The 24,073-nt window shown below is 46.5% G+C and overlaps 1 protein-coding gene across 1 annotated transcript; it reads left to right on the forward strand.

Annotated features, from left to right (window-relative positions):
- Positions 1–23,533: 23,533 nt before the first annotated feature.
- On the forward strand, positions 23,534–23,947 carry LOC126527632 (TNF receptor-associated factor 6-A-like). Its single transcript, XM_050175443.2, has one exon. The coding sequence runs from the start codon at positions 23,534–23,536 to the stop codon at positions 23,945–23,947; it is 414 nt and encodes a 137-aa protein (XP_050031400.2).
- Positions 23,948–24,073: the final 126 nt, after the last annotated feature.

Consider the following 24,073-nt stretch of genomic DNA (forward strand, 5'->3'; position numbering starts at 1 on the left):
TTTTTAGTGGACCTCTTGTACCAAACCTAGAAACCACGTGCCTCGTCGCGTGGGTGTAAAACGAGTATTTCCGGCAGTACTTGCAATAAGCAACACCAATCAAACAGGTGCACTTTAATTTCGTTTGACCACGCCTCGTTGGTGCAGTTACGCGTCTTGAGTCGTCGATGATTGACGATGTGCCCGTCCCGTTTGACATTAACAGTGTCACATATCGAGCGAAATGTATCACGGTTGCCAGGCAAGGCTGCTCTTCGACAAAACACTCTCGGCACCACGTGGGGACCTACGTTCCCCTTTTCCAACCAGAAAGGAAGGGCGAGCAGGAAGCCGTTCCGGGAATCACACCCAAATGTACTTTCCTCATAGTTCCCCACACTAGGCGACCGAGATGCATTGTACATTGCCATTCATCAGCTTTTAGGAATGTGAAACCATTGCATAGTAGATGGGTGTGCACATAACATGTATGGTAAAGGCCAAGATGCTGAATGAGAACAACACCCCAGTCACAGCGGTCACAGTACTTTGACTGTCACACAGGTGCATCAAAAGAAGATGCATTCGAAGTCCGCGTTTGTCCTTGCAAATCTCAAGGTATGAATTTTCAGCCTGGGGGCGTCCAAAAGAATACAAGGAAATCGGAATAAATACGGAAGCAAAATTTGTTTCACATGGAAAGTTACGGAATTCCCACGCACTGTCGGAATCGATGTAAGCGAAGCTTTCTGCAATGGTTGTCTTGATTGACGATAATTAGCGAGGATGTCGGCAGCGAAAGCCAAACTTCTTCAACGCTTAGTGCGTTGATAATAAACGTTACCTTGCGTGCACCACTGCTGTTGTTATATATATATATATATATATATATATATATATATATATAATAACTATATATATAACTTGCCGCAGGTTCGCACCTGCGGCAAGTTGTTTTTTCATCCACATTAATTTCCATTTATTTATTATTTCTTTATTTCATTTATTAAACACAAGTAATTTCCCCTATGTTGTCCTTGGTGTCAGTGTTTGTTGGCTTCTCATGATATGACTAAGATATAAATATATATATATATATATAAGCACTTCCGCGGCCACGGTGTGTGAGTTGTGGCGTTGGCTAACCCTTCCAGGGTTCTAACAGGAAACATGACTCCCCATGAAAGTGGATGGGGAAAGGATCGTTCCCATGTGCGGCAAGTTGTTTTTTCCTCCGCTTTTATTTTTATTATTTATCGTTTCTTCATTTCATTTATTAAGCACAAGTAATTTCCTCTATGTTGTCCTTGGTGCCAGTTTTGGCTTCTTTTGATATGACTATATATATGTAGGCGAGCTTCAATTAGGCGAACCTTATTCATTTCGTTTACTTTTATAAATATTTGACTAGTGCTTCTGTTTACAAGAGCCTTCCGCCTTTAAACAGCCTGGCCAATTAGCACTTACAACATACAGTGTAATAGCAACTAGTTAAAAAATGCACAACCATTATTCTAACGACATCTGCTGAAAGCACCGTAGCTTTAAGGGTGTCAATAACTTCGTCTATTGTCAGGTGGGAGCAGCTGGTTGAGAGCTATGCGGATAGGGTTAGGCCAAATGCTATAGCTCACATTCATTTTTTCTCCAAGTACCGAGAATCAAGTGTTGGAATATGTTCGTGAACTGTCAATGTCTCTTTTCTTCTTTGTCTAGTTGTTGCGCTCACAGACGAAGAATAAATTCCTCTTTCCCTACAGTGGACAAGTTCACCCCTCTTTCGACGAAGACGGTGGGCGTCCATCTCTCTCCCCCTCTCTCTCTGCTGCCGGCCTTTCTCCCATTGTTGCCCCAAGAACGTCCAGTGATTCGATAATTTTTCGAACCCACTCTCCAACAACTTGTGACCAATCACGACCCCGAAGGGAGGCCCCACCTACCAGGCTATAAAAGACAGTGTGCATCTCGGCGACACTCTTCTCGTCTCTCAGCTCGTCCGAGTGAGACCGACGTGACGTCACGCACATCCACGCAGCAAACAACCTTGACGACCTGCGGCTGGCCGTAGACGAATCGTCTTGTAAGCAATAGCTTCGAGAAAGGCGCGTTCTTCAAACTCGGCTGCCACGAACCACCTAGTGAGCCACAACTACCAGAGAGGAACGGAGAATCTGTCCATCGCCGACCCTGCGACCTGACTACCGCTCGAGACGACGACGACTCAGACCAGGCAGACCGGCAACCTGGTTCTCCGTCGCAGCCATCTGGGTCTTCCGAGGATCTCCGCGATAACGCTTACACCATGCAAGCGACCACGTACACCCTGCAAGGGTTCAACTGCCCATTCGTGAACGAACGACCCATCACCTTCGAGCAGCCGTTCCCGTGGGTGCGCGTCTGCGTGAACTGCGCGGTGGTTGCGGCCGATGCTGTGCTGCTTCCCTGCTGTCACACGTTGTGTGGTTTGTGCCTCCAAGACGCTTGTGATAGCGGCAGTAATCCACATCGGAGCGAGAGCGGCAGCTTCGAAGACACGCACCGTTTCGGCTCGTGTCCCCTCGACGGTAAACCCTTCGCCGAGGAAGACTTCGTCGAGCTGTACTTCCCTCTGGAGTATCTTATGGCACTGCCGGTGTACTGCTATAATGCCGATTGGGGCTGCGCCTTCGAAGGTGAGCTTGGAGAACTTCAGGATCACCTGCAGGAATGCCTCTTCGGAACCGAGACCTCTATGTTGGTGCCTCGGGGGTGGTAACATCGCTGGCGCATAGGCCTGGGGTCACCGTTGGATCAGTCGACCCTGTGCATATTACGATACGCTCAATAGTGCGCAAGGATTATGCAGCTTATGACCGTGTGCGCTAAACGTCGAAGCAGCTACTTTGAATATATGCCTGTACTGCTAAAGTGCGTAATAAACATTATTGCTTCTCATTTTCCGAATTGCTCCATTATTTGCGTGCCATGTGGTGGTCGGCTGGAAACGGCCTGAACTGCTGCATCACGTTGATTGGGTACATAGGAGGTGTTTATTTTTTCATTATTGCTTTTCACACTTAGGATTTACAAAAGAACGCGTAGCAGTGTAGCGAACGCGGCCTTTATGCAACCACGCGGAATCACTCGATGGGTATATACTTGCCAGTATAGAGTTTCAATGCACGCGATAAGCTAGCAATAACTGGCCTTACATCTTGCCTGTCTGATGACCTGATAATTAGTAGCAGTGAGCGTACGAGTCTCCTGCGTGAAAAAAATGCTGTAGCCAAAGTTACGTCCGACACTCCCTCCAACAGTTAAAGGTGCATTAGACGTATCAGCCATTGTCTTTATTGATGCACAGGCGGCAATTCTCTTTGTTATCTTCCAAATTTCGATTTCACATGCCTCGTTAATACGCAATATTAACAGTTAAATATAGGTTTACCTCGCGTCACCGTCCATTCGATGGTGCAGCGTACCTGGTTCTCAGCCCGCTCTCACGGGAGTGCTCGTCACTGCAGTAACCACTGCCACGTGTGCTTCCATGGCGTTGACTCGCACTTGCCAAGGTATAATAACAACGCCATCCATATGGCGCCTCCCCGACCCCGTACTAGGACAACGCGTGCTTATCCCAACTACAGTGCAACGATGCAATGACGCTTCCCTACCTATCGACTAACTCATTTGTGGAAATCCGATCGCCTTGCAGCATTTCACAATTAAGAAGATGTCAGTCGACACTGCAATACACAAATTAACAAAATCCTTAGCGATTTAAAGCTGACAAGCGCGACCCTTCTCTGTGTGGTAAGTTCCGTTGATCTGTTCGTCAAGTCGCCTGCATCTCTCGTTTGCAAAGAGGAGCGAGTGACCCTAGTACGATTTCTTTTATCGCTCACCGCAGTTCATTTTTGAAGTATCTTCGGGAGACTGCTTTAATGTCATCCCTTCGCAAATCACTAATATAAACTTAGATGTTGGCAGTGCGACTTACGCCATCGTATAAGACGTGGTTCTGTTTTACGTTTAATAGCATTTTCCGCTTGTCAGTAGAACACACGCACTGCCACCTTGATGCTGCTATCTTCGTCTACATCAAGTAGATTATGATGTATAGACTGAGTTCTGCCAGAACGTAATCGAGAACGCACGAACATTAGATACCTTTGACGGCATTTAGTCTCTAAACGCAGCTGAGAGCTCGCTTTTCTAATGAAACATCGAATGGCTGTTTTTGTTCAGCGCGTTACAATGAAGGTTAGAGTTCAAGTTACGTAGAGCGCAGAGTAATTCGTTTCTAGGAATGCTGAAATCTACAAAAATCATGAGCCAGAAATCTAGACAGTTGGTACTCAGTGGTTTTTATGATAAGCACCGAAGCCTTTTTAATGTGGCATTTTCGTTATCTTCGCGGTGATACATCTGATTGCTACACTGGGTATCCAATTTGCATAACAAATTACTCGATATTTGTTTTTGTACGAATTACGCCTGCATGAAGGACCAGAAAGCCCTGCTCGATGATTACGGCATGACAGTGGAACACTCAACGCCCATCTCCTTTAACTTCTCACAGTGGCGCTCATCGAGCAATATTTACTTTCAAGCGTATGTAACACTGTTCAACGAAAAACCTCCTGTTTACAGGCATTTGTCTCAAAAACGATGCATCAACCCTTTCCATTCTCCACCAAGGAGGATGCACGAACACAAATGCATTTTCATGTACTCCTATACTTCCCTGTTCTTGAAATAGCCCACGGCCCATTCCTCTTGACCCAGCTAAGCTCTTCTTGCAATTGAGTAGCCCTTAGCAGTAACAAACACTAGCAGAGAAGTTGGGTGTGTGCGTTTGTGGGATGGTAAAGTCGAAGATGCCGAATGGGGACAATACAACGTTATGCCAGTGTTCGGTTGAAAGTGTTTTCGCTACATATTCAACGTAGCCCCTGCTCAGGTGAATAAAAAAATCATTTGAAATTGAAGCTTGCTTCTTCCTTCGACTTTCCCACTGCTGCTATTGCTGTCTGGCCCACCGCATCGAGCGGGGGAGGAGAAAAGGTTAGACTACGTGTATGCATGTTAGAGGCGAGTCAGAAAGAAAGGCGACGCGAGAAACTTGTTTGGGCCCACCGCGTCGAATGTGCACATGTTCTGCGAAGCTCCCCGGGCATCTTCACATTAGCTTCTTGACAGCTGTAATTACCCGTGACCACCCTAAAAAGCATTCCAGAAACTGCAGCGTTTCCCTTTCTGCTAACGTGCGAGTCCAGACAGAACCTACATAGAACTGTACAGAGGTGGGAGGAGAAGCGGCAGTTCGATACAAGCGGGGGCGGAGGGGGGGGGGTAGTGACGGGAGAAGGCAAGCAAACCCCACTGCTATACGACAGCGGTGGTGGGGAAATTGGATAAGCTAATGTTCAAAGTGCGGCAGAGTACGTTTCTGCTATTTCTGAAAAGAAACAGCATGCAAATATTTCCAGCAGACAAATTACGCAGGGCGTGCAGAAGCAGAGCCGCATTATTAAAGCGCACCCCATGGTGCCGGCGGCAATACGGAAGCGGTCGCACGGCAAATCAGCGCTTCTTTGCCCGCCGAAGTAGCTTTGCGACGATGGCATCGCTTGACGTCGCGTATTCGATCCAGACCGCGGTATTTCCATTTCGACAGGGGGTAAAATATAAAACGCACTTCCAATTAGATTTTAGGACATGTTAAAGAACAGCACGGCGTCAAAAATTAATCCGTAGTCCGCGTCTACTGCGCGCCTCATAATCCGATTATGATTTTGGGACGCACAGCCGAGCAATCCAATTCAACGTTAATGCTTGGGCCATAATGCGATGTGCCTTGTGAGGCAACGTAAATGCTCAACCCTCACGTAAGCTATGATATATAGTGCACAATAACGCCTCAAGCAAACACCCCTCCCCGTTCTTTCTGTGTGCTATGCAGGATAAACAGCTGTGGTGCACGCCAGGGAACGTTTAACATCAATTGACATCAAGCTTTCGCCGTCAATGCCACTGCGCATTATCGTCGATGAAAGCAACCAGACCAGAAAGCATGGGTTGCGTCGATTCCCACAGTACGTCGGATCTGCGTAAATGTTTGCGTTTTCTTTAGTTTTATTCTACAGCCTGAACCAACTAGCCCAGCAGCAAGCCATTTTCAACTAAGGTGCCAAGAGAAAGGGTCCGTCCTCTTTCGCAACCGAGCGGCGAAGATTCGCGACAACAAAACGGGGAGGGAGACAGTCGCCGGCTCGTTCGTTTGGACTGTTCCCTTACATTGGCAGCCATTGTCGATGGTATCTCCATAATTTTTCATTCCGCTCGCATCGAAACGTGGGGGCCCCCGTGCATTTCCGTGTTGTCCACCAAGTGTGATTCCACTCCTCCCAAAGTGGAAGGGAAAGAGAGCAGTGCATCTACCATGAAAATTTCCAGCCGCTCCGTTTCAGTTCCACCACACCCGACTCCTTTTCATCAAAGGAATCTATTGTTTGCCATTCGATAGGATTTAGCACCGCCGAACACTTGAACAATAGAGGGGTGTCCAAGATTCTTGTAATTGTAAAGGCGAAGCTGGTGAATGGGAACAATACATTATTGCACTAGTGTATCGGTGCGGGTATATAGGTTAGAAAATATTTATGGGGAGCGTGCACAGAATGCAGTCTTCTTTTTTTCGAATGTTCTGGAGACAGAATACTATGCAGAGTTATAAAGAGATAAACAATGTCTCTGAAGCCAGCGTTACGACGGGGGGACTCGTCTTCTTCAGCCAATAACTGGCTTCCTTTGTCGCGATTTTATGTACGCGTAGTTCACCCTTCCCCACACCCTTGCGGAGAACGAGAATAAGACAGCACCATAGAATCGGCGGTAAAGTGAAGGTACTTCGCAGAAGATAAGGAGGGTCCGGGTAAAAAGAAACAAAGAGAAAGCGATATTGTGCTTGGTTGTTATAAAGGGCCTTGTCGGTGCACTGCAGAGGTCAGGTTTGGGACTTTGATTTACTTATTAAGATCGGCGGGCCACTTTTCTAGGACTCTCATGCCCAGCGAAGCAGCATTTTATTTTCTCATTACACAGATGTAACGGCTACACCCCTCAATCAAACACTGCACATCTCCTGACGGTATAAATTCTTACCGCATACCGTATCTTGCCGTCATGAGCCTAGCCGCTAACTTTGCATACGAAGGAAATTTTGTGAATTGACAATTCACAACTTTGGCAGCGGCCTCTAGCGCCACAGTCAAGGAACCTCGAGTCTGATCACGCGCTTGCAGCTCAGGTCTCACTGGCAGTACGTGGTCTAAGCACCCGGGAGACAGATGGCACGTTTACATTATATAGTTTCATTGTTATCGCTTGCTGCAGCGATGCGACTTCTAAAGTCGATGATTGAGCACCACTCTAGACCCATCCCGTTTCTCCTTTCCCTGTGCCACGCATGGAACAAAATTCACGTAACACGTCAGATGCCAAGAACGGCTCGTTTTCAACAAAATCCTCCCGTCTATGTGCATTTCTGCCTCAAATGCGATTCATCTGCCTCTCCCTCCCTCTTCCCCACCAAGGAGAAAGCACGAACACAAATGCCCTTTCAGTGACTCTGACAATTTCCTGTGGTCGAAATCTGCCCACTCCTGTCCGCCCAGGCAAGGCAGTCTTGCAATTCAATAGCGTTTAGTGTTGGCAAACCCTCGCAGGCTGGTCGGGTGGGTACGAATTTGGAAAGGTAAAGCCGAAGCCGTTGATTAGGAACAATACATCGTTATGCTACTTTGTGGTCGAAAGTGTCTTTGACAATATCGGCAACGTGGGCCCGCCTCGGGTAAATAACAAACATGCCAATTATATATTCTTTTAGAATTTTCATCTGGACTTTCCTACTAGCCTTGCAAGTAATTCCCACGTCCCCGAGAAAGCCGCCAGCAATTGCATAACAGTTCTGCCTGGCATAGGATATCAAAAACGTTTTTTTTTTTTTAAATCTTGCGGCAACCGAATGTTTTCAAATAGAACGGTTCATGCTGAAAAATGCGTAACAAGCATTTGCCATTAAAATTTGATTATTTTAACTGTCTCTACTATTGTAGCAGATTCCATACTCAATTCTTACGACAGTCATTAGCACGTGACAAGGAAAGGCAGGCGTCTTCACCCACCAATGAAACCACGTGCACAGCAATAGAAGAAAACAGAAAGCTTAGCAATGGAAAGAAGTGACGGGTAAATAGGCTAACCTAGTACATTTGTGTACTTTATTGCTAATAATTTTACAGTTTCTAATATTGATCTAAATAACATGAAATAAAGGTGAAATTAAAGTCAGCGTTATGTGTTGATGGAAAGAGAACCTGCTATCTCCACGCGCTTCCCTCGTAGCTTGGCTATATTTGACCTGTGCTGAACAGAAGATTCAGTGAATTATATTGAATGTCCATTCTTTTTGTGATAGGCTATAAAGTTATTAGTAAGATTTGACATTGCAGACCATTGTTTTCGTGACGCATATTTGTGTTGCAAAACGTGTGATATTGTAGGGTGATACCTAAGCGCAGTTTATTCGTATTATCCAGGCAGACTCACCAATTATCACGTGTCCTTCTCTAGCTTTATTTGCTGAGAAACCTACTAGCTACGCTAACCACTCCGGCTCTCTCACACGTCGACGTCATCGCAGCCCAAGCAAAATGCTTCTAATAGGCGGACATGAATATTAAGTTCTCACGTTGGAGGTTTCCTTTTCTCCTGTGTTTAAGAGTCTGAACTATATTGTTTATCATTACACTAAAGAACAGAGCTAAATCTTTCTAATTGTCCACTCACAAAAGTGTAACTGCGCATTTGTGAAAAAAAAAAACATTTTTTTTCCGTCCCAATTCCATTGTACAGTAGACTAGCGGAACTACGTATTGCTGCCGTTGAAATGATTCGGCCTTCGCGATCTTGGAACCCTGCAACGCCGGAAACAAAATTAAGATGGAAGCAAAAACGTACTATCAATAAAGTCATGAACACGCTTCTGCAACAAAAAAAAAGAAACGTACCGAGCATTCACTTGTGAACTCAATATTTTCATGTTGTACATGATAATGCTATAAATGAAAAGATAAGAAGGGCCCATGTATACTCATCGAAAATTTGTTAAGAAATCTGCTGTGCACTATTCAAGAAACAAGACATTCTTATTCCCAGCTGCCACAGGATATTCAAGTTTACTTGCAAGTTGAACTATTCCAGCATTACTTGGAATTTGTAAGCACTATTACATATTAGCGCAAATTAGTCCTTTTTTTAGGAATTCGTGGGTACTGCCTCTTTGTGTGTGTGTGTGTGCGCACCTTTCGTACTTAAATAACCTGTTAGCAACTGAACCATATGTTGCAATAGGAAGCAACTCGCTAAAGAATGTGCAGCCATGCTTCTAAAAATTTTCTAAAAAGCACCGCAGTTGAAGTGGTGTCAATTACTGATTATTTTGTCATGAGTAAGCCGGGTGCAGAAAGAAAAGCGGACGTTTGTTGAGCAGTCGCTATGCTTCCGTTCTTTTTTCCCAAGTACCGAGAATTGAGCGAGTTGGAATATGTTCGTGAACTTTCAGCGTCTCTTCTCTTATTTGTCTAGTTATTGCGCTAACAGATAATGAATAAATTCTTTCTTGCCTACTCTAAACGTTTAGCACTTCTCAGACGCTGAGAGCGGCTATCTTTCTCTCTTCTTCCTTCAGGCGATTCTCCCATTGTTGCCTCAAACGCATGCAGAGATGCGACCATTATTTAAACCCTCTCTCCGAAAAGTTGCGCACGGCAGCTAGTTAGCCCAGTCTATGCGGCGGAGGAAGCATCTCCGACGCTATCTCTACGTTTTATCTGCCTACCGATTCATGGGTGCCGTAGTGTTAAAGCAGCTGCACTGTGCAGTGCTTGCTGACACAGATATAAGGAGGAGTGTTACGAAACGAACATGAAAAACCCAGCCGTCGCGCTGATGACGAAGAAATTCCAATGTTTTCGCGATGGTTGAACTCGAACATACATGCATCTGGTTTGAAAAAACCTTCTCAATTCTCACACGCTCGAAGAAGCTGGCCACAGCCGTGATGACGCAGAGAGAGAGAGAGAGAGAGATAATGATACAAATGAGTGAAAGGCAGGGAGGTTAACCAGAGTTAAACCTTCTGGCTTGCTACCCTGTACTAGGCGATGCGATGACACTGGAATTTCGTTTAAGACGTTGCGATCAAGTAAGACTCGATGGTGTAGCACTCCGCATTGGAGACACACCTCAATAATGCGTCGCGCACTGGAAACCTATGTTAATACATCCCCAATAATGACATGGCACGCGACCCTTGTGGGGAAAGAAGGGTTCCTTAATGATTTACTGTGTGCAGAATTAAGATGCATCGCGACAAGCTTGAACAACAGAGCCTGCCTAATAATATAATATTACAGGTTATAATACCTAGCATATATATCAGGCACGTATCCAGGATTTTTTTGCGGGGTTGGGGAGAGGGCTAATTAAGGTAACTTTTCAATGCAAATAAGGGGGTGGTTGCCTTTACTACTTGTAGATATCATCAGGGAGTTTGTGGCCGAATACTGAACCAGGATGCCAATTCCTGTTCTGGGGAGGGAGTGTGTTTGTTCAGCTTAGTGGGCCTCGCTAATTTGGTTGTACCTGGATTAGTATAGCCCCACTCGCTGCCAGCACCCTTCGCCGGTGTCAGGCGTCACTCCAAGCTTGCAGATGTAGTGCAATGAAGAACGCACGTACACACACACACACACGTAGATACATACATACATACATACATGCATGCATACATACATACATACATACATACATACATACATACATACATACATACATACATACATACATACATACATACATACATACATACATACACACATACATACATACATACATGTTCTCTACCGAGTGACCAACTCGCCGCACATAACATACATAACCAACTTTTTTTTGCACTTTGACACTCCTAATGTTGACGCTTTATTTTTAAAAAATCGCTTAGCAAGACCACGGAAACCAGCCAATATAGGAGGGCAGGTTGATTCGCTTATCCGAGTTTGGCTTGCTCGGTGAGCACCGCAGACGAGTGCGTTTTCAGTGCAGCTCCCGCCTCTTTGTGCAATGGCGATGTGGATTGAAAGAAGCGGGGGCGGCATGGTAAAAAAAAACGCGCAGGGACGGTACTGTGGTGAAAACTCGCACGTGAGCTGATCCTTCTGTCTTCGGTGTCACATATCATCGAGGATGAGCGAACGTCAGAGGAGTTGCGTCAGGGAGAACGATAGGCAAACGAAGTCGATAACGAAAGATCAAGTTGGATATTTTCTTCGCGACAGCGTTCTGCCTCCACGTAACGGCAGATTGTGCATCGCGATTGCAATTTAGATGCGGGTGGATCGGTCGCTTTCGATGCCAGTAACTGACAAAGCAGGGGACATTTAACGTGCCTCCAACACGCAGCACACATGCGATTTTGCATTTCGGCCCCCATCGAAACACGGCCACTGCGGCATGGATTCGATCCCGCGACCTCGTGCTTAGCGGCGAAACACCATAGCTGCTAAGCCACCACGACGGGTCGTGCCTCATTGCGAAAACCGTGGATACAGAAGAAAGGCATTTTTTTAATTTGGCATGTTATTTAAGAAAATCCATACTTCCTATAAGAGCTGAGGTAAATTTAATGTAATATGCCGGTCTGCGCAAACCAGTACAATATTTCCAATAAACAAATGGTGGTTTTCTGGCCACGAAGCAAATTGTCCATTCGGTACATTTTTGTCAGAATCCTGGACTCCTAAGAGACCTCTTCTAACCAAAGTTGCTGATTAGCACGCAAAAATACTGAAGACAAACCTTTGTAGGTGCAGTAGGCGAAGTTGTGAAGCGGTAGGCAGTAAATGATATTTTATATTATTTTCTTCCAGAAGCATGTTTCGTGCCCATTGAGGAAATGTTGAAAGCATGTCACGTGACAAGAAAACATCTGTTTTTTTTTTCTTAGTTAAAAAAATAATTCGGGTATTTTCTCTGAGCAATTAAGTATAAATAGCCGCGCTTTTTTAAAACAAAATCTGAGATGGTCGAGCGACACGCCACGTCTGGGACACTTGGGCGGAACGACTCGTTTATCGCCGGATAAGCGGTTGTGCCACGCCTCTGCGACCAGAGTCCACAGCGCAACACTTTCACAGGTGACCAAGGCATGGTACGTCGCCTACTGGAAGCACGTTGGCGCGCAAATAATCCCTGCTATTGCGCAACTCTAAGTCCCCACACAAGTTGTAGTTCTAACATATGAAGTAGTTAATGCATAGCGAGCGTCTGAGATAGAAAGAAACTGCAAGCGGAGTAACACTTCTGAAAGCTGGGCAGCTTGAACATCTCCGCTTGCAATGTAGAAACGGGGCACACAGAAAGAGTTCTAACACGGAACCGGCAAGCGTGCTTCGCCGCACATAAGATGTCCATGCGGGTAAGCACTGATTGTATGAAACGGGGTGTCCTGTTTGCATACATGCGCGATGCCTACGCGGCAAAGCGACTCGACAACCACATTCGTATTGATGAAGCCCTTTCAGGAAAGCACACTAAGCACGCATGCTACAGACTATTACAACACACACGCACACACACACACAAACACACGCAAACACGCGCGCGAGCGCGCGTACGCACGCACGCACGCACGCACACACGCACACACGCACACACGCACACACGCACACACGCACGCACGCACGCACACACGCACGCACACACGCACACACACACACTAAGATGCGGGCTAACTGTGACACAGACCCCGAGACGCGCAAAGCCAGTAATACAATCGCCTACTCACAATAGGGTAATTTGTTTCAGGCGTGGGTAACTCGAGAGCTGGCAGGGCAAATAGCAGTTTGAAGGAGAATGTGGCTTCCGCATTGCCGTTGCAGTCGAACTGGCCGGTGGACTGACCGGCCAATTCGTTAGATCTCAAACGATGGTGAAACGAGAAATGAAATTGATTTCATACTTTCTGCCGATCACAGCATAGTGCAGGATGTAGAAGTGATAGGTTGGGTAAACTCCAGTGATCATAGGTTAGTGAGGGCTAGGATTCGCCTCAATTCGAACAGAGAAAAAGTAAAATTGGTCAAAAATAAACAGGTCAACGTAGAGGCAGTAAGGGTAAAAGCAGACAAATTTAGGCTGGTACTTCCAAACAATCATGCTGCCTTAGAACAGCGAGATGATGATGATGACGTAAATGTAATGAATGAAACTGTAACGAGGCTGCGTTCAAATGCAGCAACAGAAGTGGGAGACAAGGCACCAAGGCAACCAGTGGGCAAGCTGTCCCAAGTAACAAAGGACGTAATAAAGAAACGACAAAGAATGAAAGTGTCCAACCCAAGGGATAAGACAGAATTCGCAGAACTGTCACAACTGATCAACCAAGCGAAAATAAGTGATATTCGAAATTATAACACGGGAAAGACTGAAGTAGTGGTAAATAATGGGCGCAGCCTGAAATCAGTGAGAACCACACCATGTCTTTGTCTGTATAAACGTTCGCGCACGTTCACGCAGCCAACCCTCAGCTTGTGTAGTTGTGCTCTAGCGCGACGAGGCAAGCCTCAGCCGCGAACACGGGGTGGGAACGTTCTATTTGCGACGCGCTGGTCTGGATGCTGCTTGACTAGGTGGTGACGAATCAGCACACGAGCGTCACCAAGCTTGCACAAAATTTCTAGGCAGTCACAGTTGTTATGGGCGCAGGTTGAAGCGAGCCGACCAGCCTCTTCAATTCCTGTTATTCCTACGTGTGAAGGTTTCCATTGAGCAACGAGAGATACCCCACGTGATGAAATTTTGCTCGCAGAGTCAGTAAAGCTGCGCAAAAGTGGACAGTCAATCTCGTTGCGTTGTAACCTGCTAAGGGTAGCACAGGAGTCCGTAAAGATGGCAACCTTAGATGTGGTTAACTCCTATTGCGCGTATTTCAGTGCAATATTAATTGCTGGTAGCTCCGCAGTTGTTGGCGAAGTTGGATGAGGTATTTGAAAGATACGCCGTACTTGAGTTGCAGGGCAGAAAAAAGCTACAGAGGCGCCTTGACTATCGCTGGGTACATAGGCATGTGTGAATACTTGAAGATAATCTGGAAACTTGGCGAACATGTGAGACTGAGTCAATTGGAATATTGCCGAAACAGGCATATCAGACTTTTTGTGCATATTAGGGATTGTGAGGTAAATGAGGAATACGTGTTTCGTGATATCTTTTGGAGGCGGAAGCGTATCTGAAGGAGCATGTTCAGAAATGTCAGTAATATGCATAAATAATGCCACTACTTTTCCCATGCGAGATAAAGCGCGGTGAATGAGACGATCAAGGAGCGATTGACGACTAGATGCGCGGCGCAGACGCTCAATATGATATTGAGCTGTCTGGTCTGCTTGCAGCCTCGGGGGTATCTGATGTGCTTCAGTCATCAACGCAGTTGATTGCGCCTCACGAGGTAATCCAAGCATTAGTCGAAGCGCAACGCGATGATCTCGCTCCAGTTGGGCCATCAAACTAGATGGTATGTTCAGGACTGGTAATGCGTACATCATGCCTGAGAGTACAGATCTATTATTTCTAAGCGAAACATCTAAGCGAAACAAGACCATTCGCTCCATTACCTTGATTACATTTGAGGTTAGAGATATTGGGCCGGTAGGACTTGGGGTGCCTTGCAGGACGCACGGGCTTTAAAATTGGTATTATCACGTACGATTTCCATTCACCAGGGATTACACCGGTTCTCCACACTTCATCATACTCGTCCAATATACGGTCATGAAAACTCTTGTCAACGTTCCGCAATGCTTGATACGTCACACCATCTTCGCCTGGAGCAGTGCGGCGTTTGGAGAGGCTCAGCGCGTGTCGCAGCTCCTCAAGGGCGAAATCTGCCTCGTCGATCTGGCAGGCTAGACCATAGGAAGCGGTTATGATAGGGTGACTTGTCAAAGAGGGAAAGTCGCAATTTGTGGTGTCACTGGATGCAGGAGAGACAAAAATGTCTGGAAATGCCTCCGCTATTACTTTTGGTGACTGGCCAGTCGCTATGCTCAATGCAGCCGTAGGATTCTTGAAGATTTCAGGAGTGCGGAGAGCCTTCAGTATGCGCCATACACTTCCAAAACCACTTCCAGTATGCAACGAAGTACACAAAACTTCCCAGCTCTTGCGACGAAGTTGTTTTGTATGCGGCCGTATGGCTGCATCCATGCGATTAAATATAGTCCAGTCGGTGCGTCGTTTAGACTGCTGTGCCCGTCTATGAGCGCGCTGTCGACATGCGCGGATCCGCAAAAGCTTTAGATCGGGGTTTGGTTTACCGATACTCCGTCGTCGCTGTACTGTAGCTTTACATAAGCACTCACTCATAACTTTAAACAGGCTGTTTAGAGATGGTGTCTCTGAGATCTGCTGACGGTACTTCTCCCAGTTAGCCACTGTATAAACGACATCCTGGCGGCCCGCAGTATGTGTTGGTGTTAACCAAATAGGTAGGTGATCTGAGCCCCACGGGTCAGGTTCACATTACCAGGCTAGGCACACATCTCTCGTTGATATCGCAAGGTGTATAGAGGAATGTTCCTTTCCTCTACCTATAAATGTAGGTGAACCGTCATACAGTATTTGAATATCGTTCTCGATAATGATCTCGTTAATATCTGCCCCACGATTGTCTTGGGGACGGCTACACCATCGTGGATGGTGGGCATTAAAATCTCCGCATAACACAAACGACGCACCACACCGAGACACTAAGCACTCAAGTATCGGAAGAACGTGTAGGCTTGTTGTATGTGCTTGCCACCGCCGTAGGCACAACTCAGAGGCTCACAGTAACAGCTGCACATTCAAACTCATCGTCACAGATGCCGTCTGTGTCAAGAACCGCGAAGCCCAAGTCAGCACGCACGTACACTGATGCTTTTTAAGCATTGTGCGTATGCGCTGCGTCCACACACTTGAATGAGCCACAAGCTGGTTCCGCGCATCGAGTGTTACTATGAACACCCACGAAGCCTGGCAATCGATATTCATCTTTCCTGACGTTGGCTTCCTGAAGCGCTATAACGTCTGGTGGAGTCTTCATAGCGATGAGTCGAAGGACTAGATCAGCCTGCCGTGGTCGCATCGACCTGACATTCCATTGCAGCACAACGGGACGAGGCTGCTGACAACTGGTAAAATTGATTCCGGCAAAACGTCTAGTGAAGGCCGTCGAGGACTGGAACGAGGGCCTCGAAACGTTACTCTGCTGCTGACGCTGCTGGTGTCTGGCGACCGGCGATTAGAGATCTGATGACGTTTACAAGCATCTTCAGAAAATTGACAAGTTGCGCATCGTCGTTGGCTGATACCGGTTTAGGTACTGCTTTCCACTGTGGTCAAATTCTTTATAGATATTTGCTCCGACGACTTCGATGGCAGCACTGGCCACGATGTGTCTGAGAGGCAGAATGCCCGCCCCCTACTTTCCGATGCGTTGTGTCTTTGTCATTTATTGAACGCGCTGTTTTTCCAGTCGCTGGGGCAGGGCTACGACGACGGGAGCTTTCACCTCCTGCTGTCTTCTTTCTGGCTTTCTCTTTTAGTGCCTTTAGTTTATTATTCAATGAGGGATGTCCTTTATGCGTTGCCAAATGTTCACCATTGCAGTTAGGGCACTGATATATATGCCTGACTTTCACAGGAATCTACATGGTGATTCCCACCGCATTTGGCACAGACCAGATCTCTGTTGCAAAACCCCTGAACATGACCAATATTAAAACACTTATGACACTGAAAAGGCCGTCGTACGAAAGGTCGAACAGGATAACGGACAAGTACAGCCTCTATATGACTCGGCAGCTTTCCAGAGGCGAAAAGTATCTTCATACACTTTGACGAGCCTAGCTTTCGAACGCTAATTATTTTGCATGGTGGCGTGCAAAGGATCATGTTCTTAAATACGTCGTCTTTGAGATCTAAGTCCACATCAGATACGACACCAGCTGCTATATTTGTACGCTGTGGTATGTAGGGACGCGTGTGGGACCCCACAGATTTCAGACAAACCAAGTAGAGTTTGTACCATCTTGTCATCAGTTGTGTCAACAGCAAGGACATTTTTCCAGGGGTTCACGCGAACTTCTTGGATTAGTACAGGAACAAGTTTGAAGAAGAAATCATTAAGTTTCTGTCGAGAAATAGCATTCAAGCTTACCATCGCATCGACGGGCATGAAAGCTACTGTCGTAGTCTTGATGGTGCTGCATATGATAGTTCCTTCACTTGAGGACGATGCTGGAGAAGTCCGTCTTGGACGGTGATGCTTGACATGTAACAAAGCATCCGAATCCTCCCATCTTGAGTCAGAAAGCTCGGAATCAGCAGCGTCGGATCTTACTGCCGAATTGAGCCGCTTCGGAGCCGCGGGCGGTTTATGCTGACCGCCAGACGAGTCCAAGATCTATCTTCTATGGCAAGGTCCGCAGGGCTAGTCTCCCAGCTGAGTAGGAGTCTTCGGGGTTCAGCCCAAACGTCGTTGCCTGTTACTGATGCACGAAAATAATATAAATAGAGAAAAACCGCAGCACCAGAAGAAAATCAGCAACCGAGCACAAAAACTTCACGCAGAGATAGAAAGAATACACGATTAAGACACGGGCACAATCGTGTTTTTGTTTTGCTTTGTTTTCAATCTACGATACGGTACCACAACTCAGTGAGCCACGGGTCTAGTTACGAAAGTTTTTACACGTAGGCAGGAACAACCGATCATATCTGCGACGAATGAGCCATTTTTGTCGAACGTTGCGGTGGAGATTGATATCCTTATACTGGAGCTTCATTATTTTTCAACCAGGAAGATAGATTGATATCGGGGAATGACTCATTTATTGGCCGGATGTGGCATTTGTGGCAGAAAAAGAAAAGAAAGCTGCAGAAACGTGTACCACTGCGACGTACCATCTGATTTAGTGATTGGCGACTAGATGTGCGGTTTCTGGTCGCCATCAGTCCAATTCATTATAAAAAAAAGCTATAAGAAAATATCAGATTCAAATATCAGGCCGTGTATTCAACGCCCAGAGAAAAAAAGATATTTTAAAAAAGACAAGCGCGATTTATGTGAAAGATCCCGAATTTGTCGCATACGTGATTTCGCGTTGCGGTCCCACAGTTACGCATTTGCACTGCGGAGAGCTAAGCCTCGCTTTGTCGCATCACAGCGTTGTACGTACACTGGTGATGGTAGTGATTTAAAGAAAGGAAGGACGCTTGATTCACACACACTGGTCTGAGCGGAACGGATTTTGCACTGCAAGCTACAAACGCCGATGTTCTCTCTCTTATTTTTCGTTTAATCTCGAACGCACTAAAACACGGCAACAGCCACGTCAGAGGCTAACACATGGTGTTGCACGTAACTTGAGCCAAACATTAAACATATACAAATGTAGCTGGACCGAACCAAGTTCATAGTTCGGTACATTGCAAACATTCCGTACTTAGCACACACTCTCGTTGCAGACCCGACCTATAAGGTTATGGCCTCTCTTCACATGTACGACTTTCGTATTCCGCGCTCGTTCTATTTTTCGGCTAGCTCCTTTCACGATTTCCTTACACACACAGCATCAGTAAAACCCGCACTAAGTAACATATGCACGTGAAACAGGGACTTGTGGTCTACACTGCATTTCCGTAGGAACTACAAGTTACAAACCCTGGAACATAATTTACCTACTATCTTAAACAGGTACAAGCATACCATGGGATTTACTTTGAAACAGCTTAAAGAATATTTCTCAAACATGTATAGTTTTATAATACTGGTAACTATCAGGATGCAATGCAGACTGCGCAAGTGGTAATATTTTCAATCTTGACTAAACGTCGAATCTATATTATTGTTGGGAATGGATACGGTATAAATTTTTACGGTTGGTATATCTATGCGCTGTTTAAGTCAAATCGGTTTATATGCGTATTTACGATATGTGCGTGTGTTAGTATATAGGTAGAAGAATATGTGCATGTTACCTGTGCATGATCATTAGAATTTCTTTTGTTATTAATCTGTTTCATCTCCTGAATGTCGCCACTGCTAAATGTTTCTAGGCTTCCCGGGCCCAGTCAAGCTGTCAAAAAACAGCTTTTTGCCCAGCTATTCCAACCAGAAATGTCTATGTTTTTCTGGAAAATAAGACTGAAATGAAATGAAATGCCATTTTCCGTCTCTTGGAGATACTCAGATTATCGTTTACATCGCGCAAATTAGATCATTCTTCTAATCAATTTATTCGACTTCTCGAACGGTATACCCAGATTAAAAGTGCCAATGAGAAAATTCTAGAGCAACATAAAAAACTCCCGATGCAGTTTTCTGTCGCTAGCACGCGCTACATAAAAGTGCTTTTCCGATTGTGAAAGAGTCTCGCGAATACACGTGAGATTCTTTCGAGCGATGCCATAGTCGCGAGGCTACTGCTGCGGGCAAAAAAAGTGTTAATTTGATGTGCGACCGCTCCCGTAGTGTCGCCTTGACCCTGCAGTGCGCTTTAACAATGCAGCTCTGCTTCTTCACGCCCTGCGTTAGTGTCCGCTTGACATACTTCCGTGGTGCTTACTTTTGAGAAATAGCAGAAACGTACCGGGCCCCCCCTTAAACTGAAGTTTCTCCAGTTTTCCCGGAACCCTTCTCATGTTGCAGCGGCCGCGTTCCCGTGCCTTCTCAGGTCCCCTTTTGCCTATCCCCTCCCACCCCCCCTCCCCATAGCACCGGGGCGGCCTCTTCTCGCCCTCCTCTGTCAAGTTCTATCTTCGTCCCCTCTTGACTCGCACTTTAGAAATAAGGTAAGCGCTTCTGTTTCTGGAATGATTGCAGAGGGGTCACGGATAATGACAGCTGTCAAGACGGTGGTGTGTTGACGACCATGGAGTTCCAGAAGCCACTGTGCACACTCGACGCGGTGAGGTCCAAATTAGTTTCACGCATCGCCTTTTCTCACTGCCTCGCTCTGTCGCGTATGCAATGCTCTGGGCCATAATCCGACGTGGTGGCCCAGACAGCACCAGTGGCAAAGTTGAAAGACAGGGCAAAGAAAGCTACCCTTTGAATCAAGTTCTAAAGTATTCTAGATCCTTCTTGGGTGCTGGCGCGAACACACACCGGAAACAAGGAAGGAGACGGTACAGGCGCTCTGTCCCGTCTCCTTCCTTTTTTCTTGTGTGCCTTCGCGCCTAGTACCCAAGAAGAATTGTGACCAACTCGCCCAACAAGACGTCCTTTTATTCTAGATGTTTCTAAGCAATAAATGCATTCGTGACACCCTCAATGTCTATCATGAATGTGTCGGCACAACAGCTCCGCCATGACCAGTGGCCATCAGCAACACAGGCAAGACATGGGTGCCACAGACGATTTTGTTATCGGCTGTTACTCGTAGAAGCGCCCTCGGTTATTTTCTGCAACAATGGAAATAATTTCCTTTCAATCTCGTCGTGTTTCCTCCCTTGTCCGTATTTATTTTGCGCGGTCTTTTCTCCATGGATTCTTGCCAACGAGCTCGCATACATAGCCTTTAAATGAACAAAGAGCTTCTTCCTGCTAACGATTACTTATTTAGCTGATAAATTACTGTATGAAAACATATTTTGCCTTAGACACATTCAAAATGTACCGCAGGCTGGAACGAAATGCAACGCTAGACACAAAAGCGCATTTCCTTCGCATAAGCATTTTTTTCATTTTCATGGCTTTCGTCTGCGGCGCTGACTTAACGATGCCGCGTTAGCTATGCTGTCGCGGCGTGTCAATGGCCAAATTATTTTTTGAGCTTGATCCAGATCGGATGGTGTAGGTATCCTTCAACAAAAAGAAGTTGTGGCAAACTATCGCCGCAAAGTTTACACACGTAGTCCGGCGGCCACAGCAAATCATGCTTCGACAGTTCAGAGAAACAGAGTACACAGCGCTGTACCCCCGTTGTTGTAAATTTTCTTGCGGTAGGTGGATGTCTACGGAATGCGTCCTCTGAGCACAACTGAAAAGACCCCCTCCCCCCCCCCTCCATTATTGTGGCACACTCTAGCCCCGTCCCGTTTCACTCTTCACAGTGACGCACGTCGAGCAATATTAACTTGAAAAAGTGCGCGAAGCTGTTTCTCAACGGAAAAGGTCCTTTTTACAGGTATTTCTGCCTGAAATGCGGTCCATCTACCCTTTCTCTTCCCCACCGAGGAGGAAGCACAAATGTATTTGCGATTACTCCAAATTTCTCGTTCTTGAAATAGCCCACGCCCTACTCTTGTTGACCCAGCGAAGCATTGCTATCGATGAATAGACTTTAGCATTACCATGTCCTCTCAGAATAATTGGGGGTGTACCATTGTGGGATGGTTAAGGCGGTGCTGCTGAATGGGTACAATACAGCGTCATGCCAGCATGTGGTTGAAATTCTTTTGGCAATATTGGCAACGTGAGGCCCCCTCCAGTGAATAAATAAATATACATTTCTGCAATTTTATAATCGCCACCAGGACGCTACGACTTCTCACGCAAGTGATTCCCTCGTCCTTCAGTAATATTCGAGAAACTGAAGAACAGCCTTGCATCCCACCGGATATTACAGACGTATTTGAACCGGCAGAAACAAATGTCTTCAAATAGGACGCGTCAACCTTGAAAAGCTGGCACAAGCATTTGCTATAAAGATTTGATTATATGAGTGCGGCACTATATACATTTCAGACTTTTTATTGCACAACAGTCATTACCACGTAACCAGGAGGGGCAAGCGTCCCTGCCCGCCAATATAACCACGCGCACAACAATAGAAGCCAACGAAAGTTAAGCATATCGAGCGAAATTTATCGCGGTTGCCAGGCAAGGCTGCTCCTCGACGAGACACTCTCGTCACCAGGTGCGGACCCACGTTGCCCTTTCCCAACCAGAAAGGAAGGGCGAGCACTAAGCCGTTCCGAGAATCACACCAAAATGTACTATCTTCATAGTTCCCCACACTAGGCGACAGAGACGCATTGTACCATGTCATTCAACAGCTTTTAGGAATGTCATACCATTGCAGAATAGAGGGATGTCCACAGGTATAATAAAGGCCAAGATACCGAATGAGAACAACACTCCAGTCAAAGAGGTCAGAGTACTTTGATCTAAACATATAAACATTCATACAGGTGCATCAAATGGAGGTCCATTCGAAGTCAGCGTTTGTCCTTTCAAATCTCAAGGGATGAATTTTGAGCCTGGAGGGCGTCCAAATGTAGAAAAAATCGGAGTAACTACGGAAGTTCAATTTTTTTTTTTCAGATGAAAAGTTACGCAGTTCCCACGCACTGTCGGAATCGATGTAAGCGACGCTTTCTGCACCGGTTGCTTTGATTGACGAAAATCAGCGAGGATGTTGGCGGCGACAGTAAATATATATATATATATATATATATATATATATATATATATATATATATAGGCGAACTTCATATAGGCGCACCTTATTTGTTTCGGTTACTTCTCTTTATAAATATTTGACTGGTGCTTCTGTTTGTACGTGCCTTGCGCCTTTAAGCAGGCTGTACTATTAGAACTTACAACATATAGTGTACAAGCAACTAGCTAAAATATGCGCAGCCATGCTTCTAAAGACATTTGCTGAAAGCACCATAGCTGAAAGGGTGTCAGTAACTCAGTCTATTGTCAGGTGGGAGCAGCTGGTTGAGAGGTATGCGGACAGGGTAGGCCAAATGCTACAGCTCGCATTCTTTTTTTCCCCAAGTACCTAGAATTAAGAGTTGGAATATGTTCCTGAACTTTCAGCGTCTCTTTTCTTTGTCTAGTTGTTGCGCTCACAGATGAAGAATAAATTCCTCTTTGCCTACTCTGGAAAAGTTCACCCCTCTTTCGACGAAGACGGTGGGCGTCCATCTCTCTCAGCCTCTCTCTCTGCTGCCGGTATTTCTCCCATTGTTGCCCCAAACACGTCCGGAGATTCGATAATTTTTCAAACCCTCCCTCCAACAACTTGTGACCAATCACGACCACGAAGGGAGGCCCCACCTACCAGGCTATAAAAGGCACAGTGTGCATCTCGGCGACACTCTTCTGGTGTCTCAGCACGTCCGAGTCAGACCGACGTGACGTCACGCACATCCTCGCCGCGAACAACCTTGACGACCTGCGGCTGGCCGCAGACGAAAGCAGCGAGGCGCCCATCATTGCCCCATCGTCTTGCAAGCACTAGCTTCGAGAAAGGCGCTCTTCAAAGTCGGCTGCCACGAACCACCTAGTGAGCCACAACTTCCAGAGAGGAACGGAGAATCTGTCCATCGCCGACCCTGCGACCGGACTACCGCTCCAGACGACGACAACGACTCAGACCGGGCACACAGGCAACCTCGTTCTCCGTCGCAGCCATCCGCGTCTTCCGAGGATCTCCACGATAACACTTACACCATGGAAGCGACCACGTACACCCTTCAAGGATACGACTGGCCATTCGTGAACGAGCAACCCATCACCTTCGAGCAGCGGTTGCCCTGGGTGCGCGTCTGCGCGAACTGCATGGTGGTTGCGGCCGATGCGGTGCTGCTTCCCTGCTGGCACACGCTGTGCGGTCGGTGCCTCAAAGACGCTTGTGATGGCCACAGCTGCGAACACAGGCACCGTTTCTGCTGGTGTCCCCTCGACGGTGAAACCTTCGTGGAGGAAGACGTCATCGACGTGTACTTCCCTCTGGAGTATCTTATGGCACTGCCGGTGCGCTGTTTCCATGCCAGTCTGGGCTGCCCGTTCAACGGAGTACTTGGAGAACTTCAGCATCACCTGCTGGAATGCATCTTCGGAGTTAGTGGCATCGCTGGCGCCTAGGCCTGGAGTCAACAGTGGATCAGTCATCCTTGTGCCGCTTACGACTGTCCGCACAGACCACTTCAATTAGGTAGCCTGTGACCACGTGCGCTGAACTTCGAAGCAGCTGCCTTTGAAGATATGCCT

This window comes from Dermacentor andersoni, chromosome 9 (assembly GCF_023375885.2).
Source record: "Dermacentor andersoni chromosome 9, qqDerAnde1_hic_scaffold, whole genome shotgun sequence".
Taxonomy (NCBI): domain Eukaryota; kingdom Metazoa; phylum Arthropoda; class Arachnida; order Ixodida; family Ixodidae; genus Dermacentor; species Dermacentor andersoni.

Excerpts from the sequence above, each read along its gene's own strand:
- LOC126527632 (XM_050175443.2), top strand. The coding sequence starts at position 23,534 with ATGGAAGCGACCACGTACACCCTTCAAGGATACGACTGGCCATTCGTG.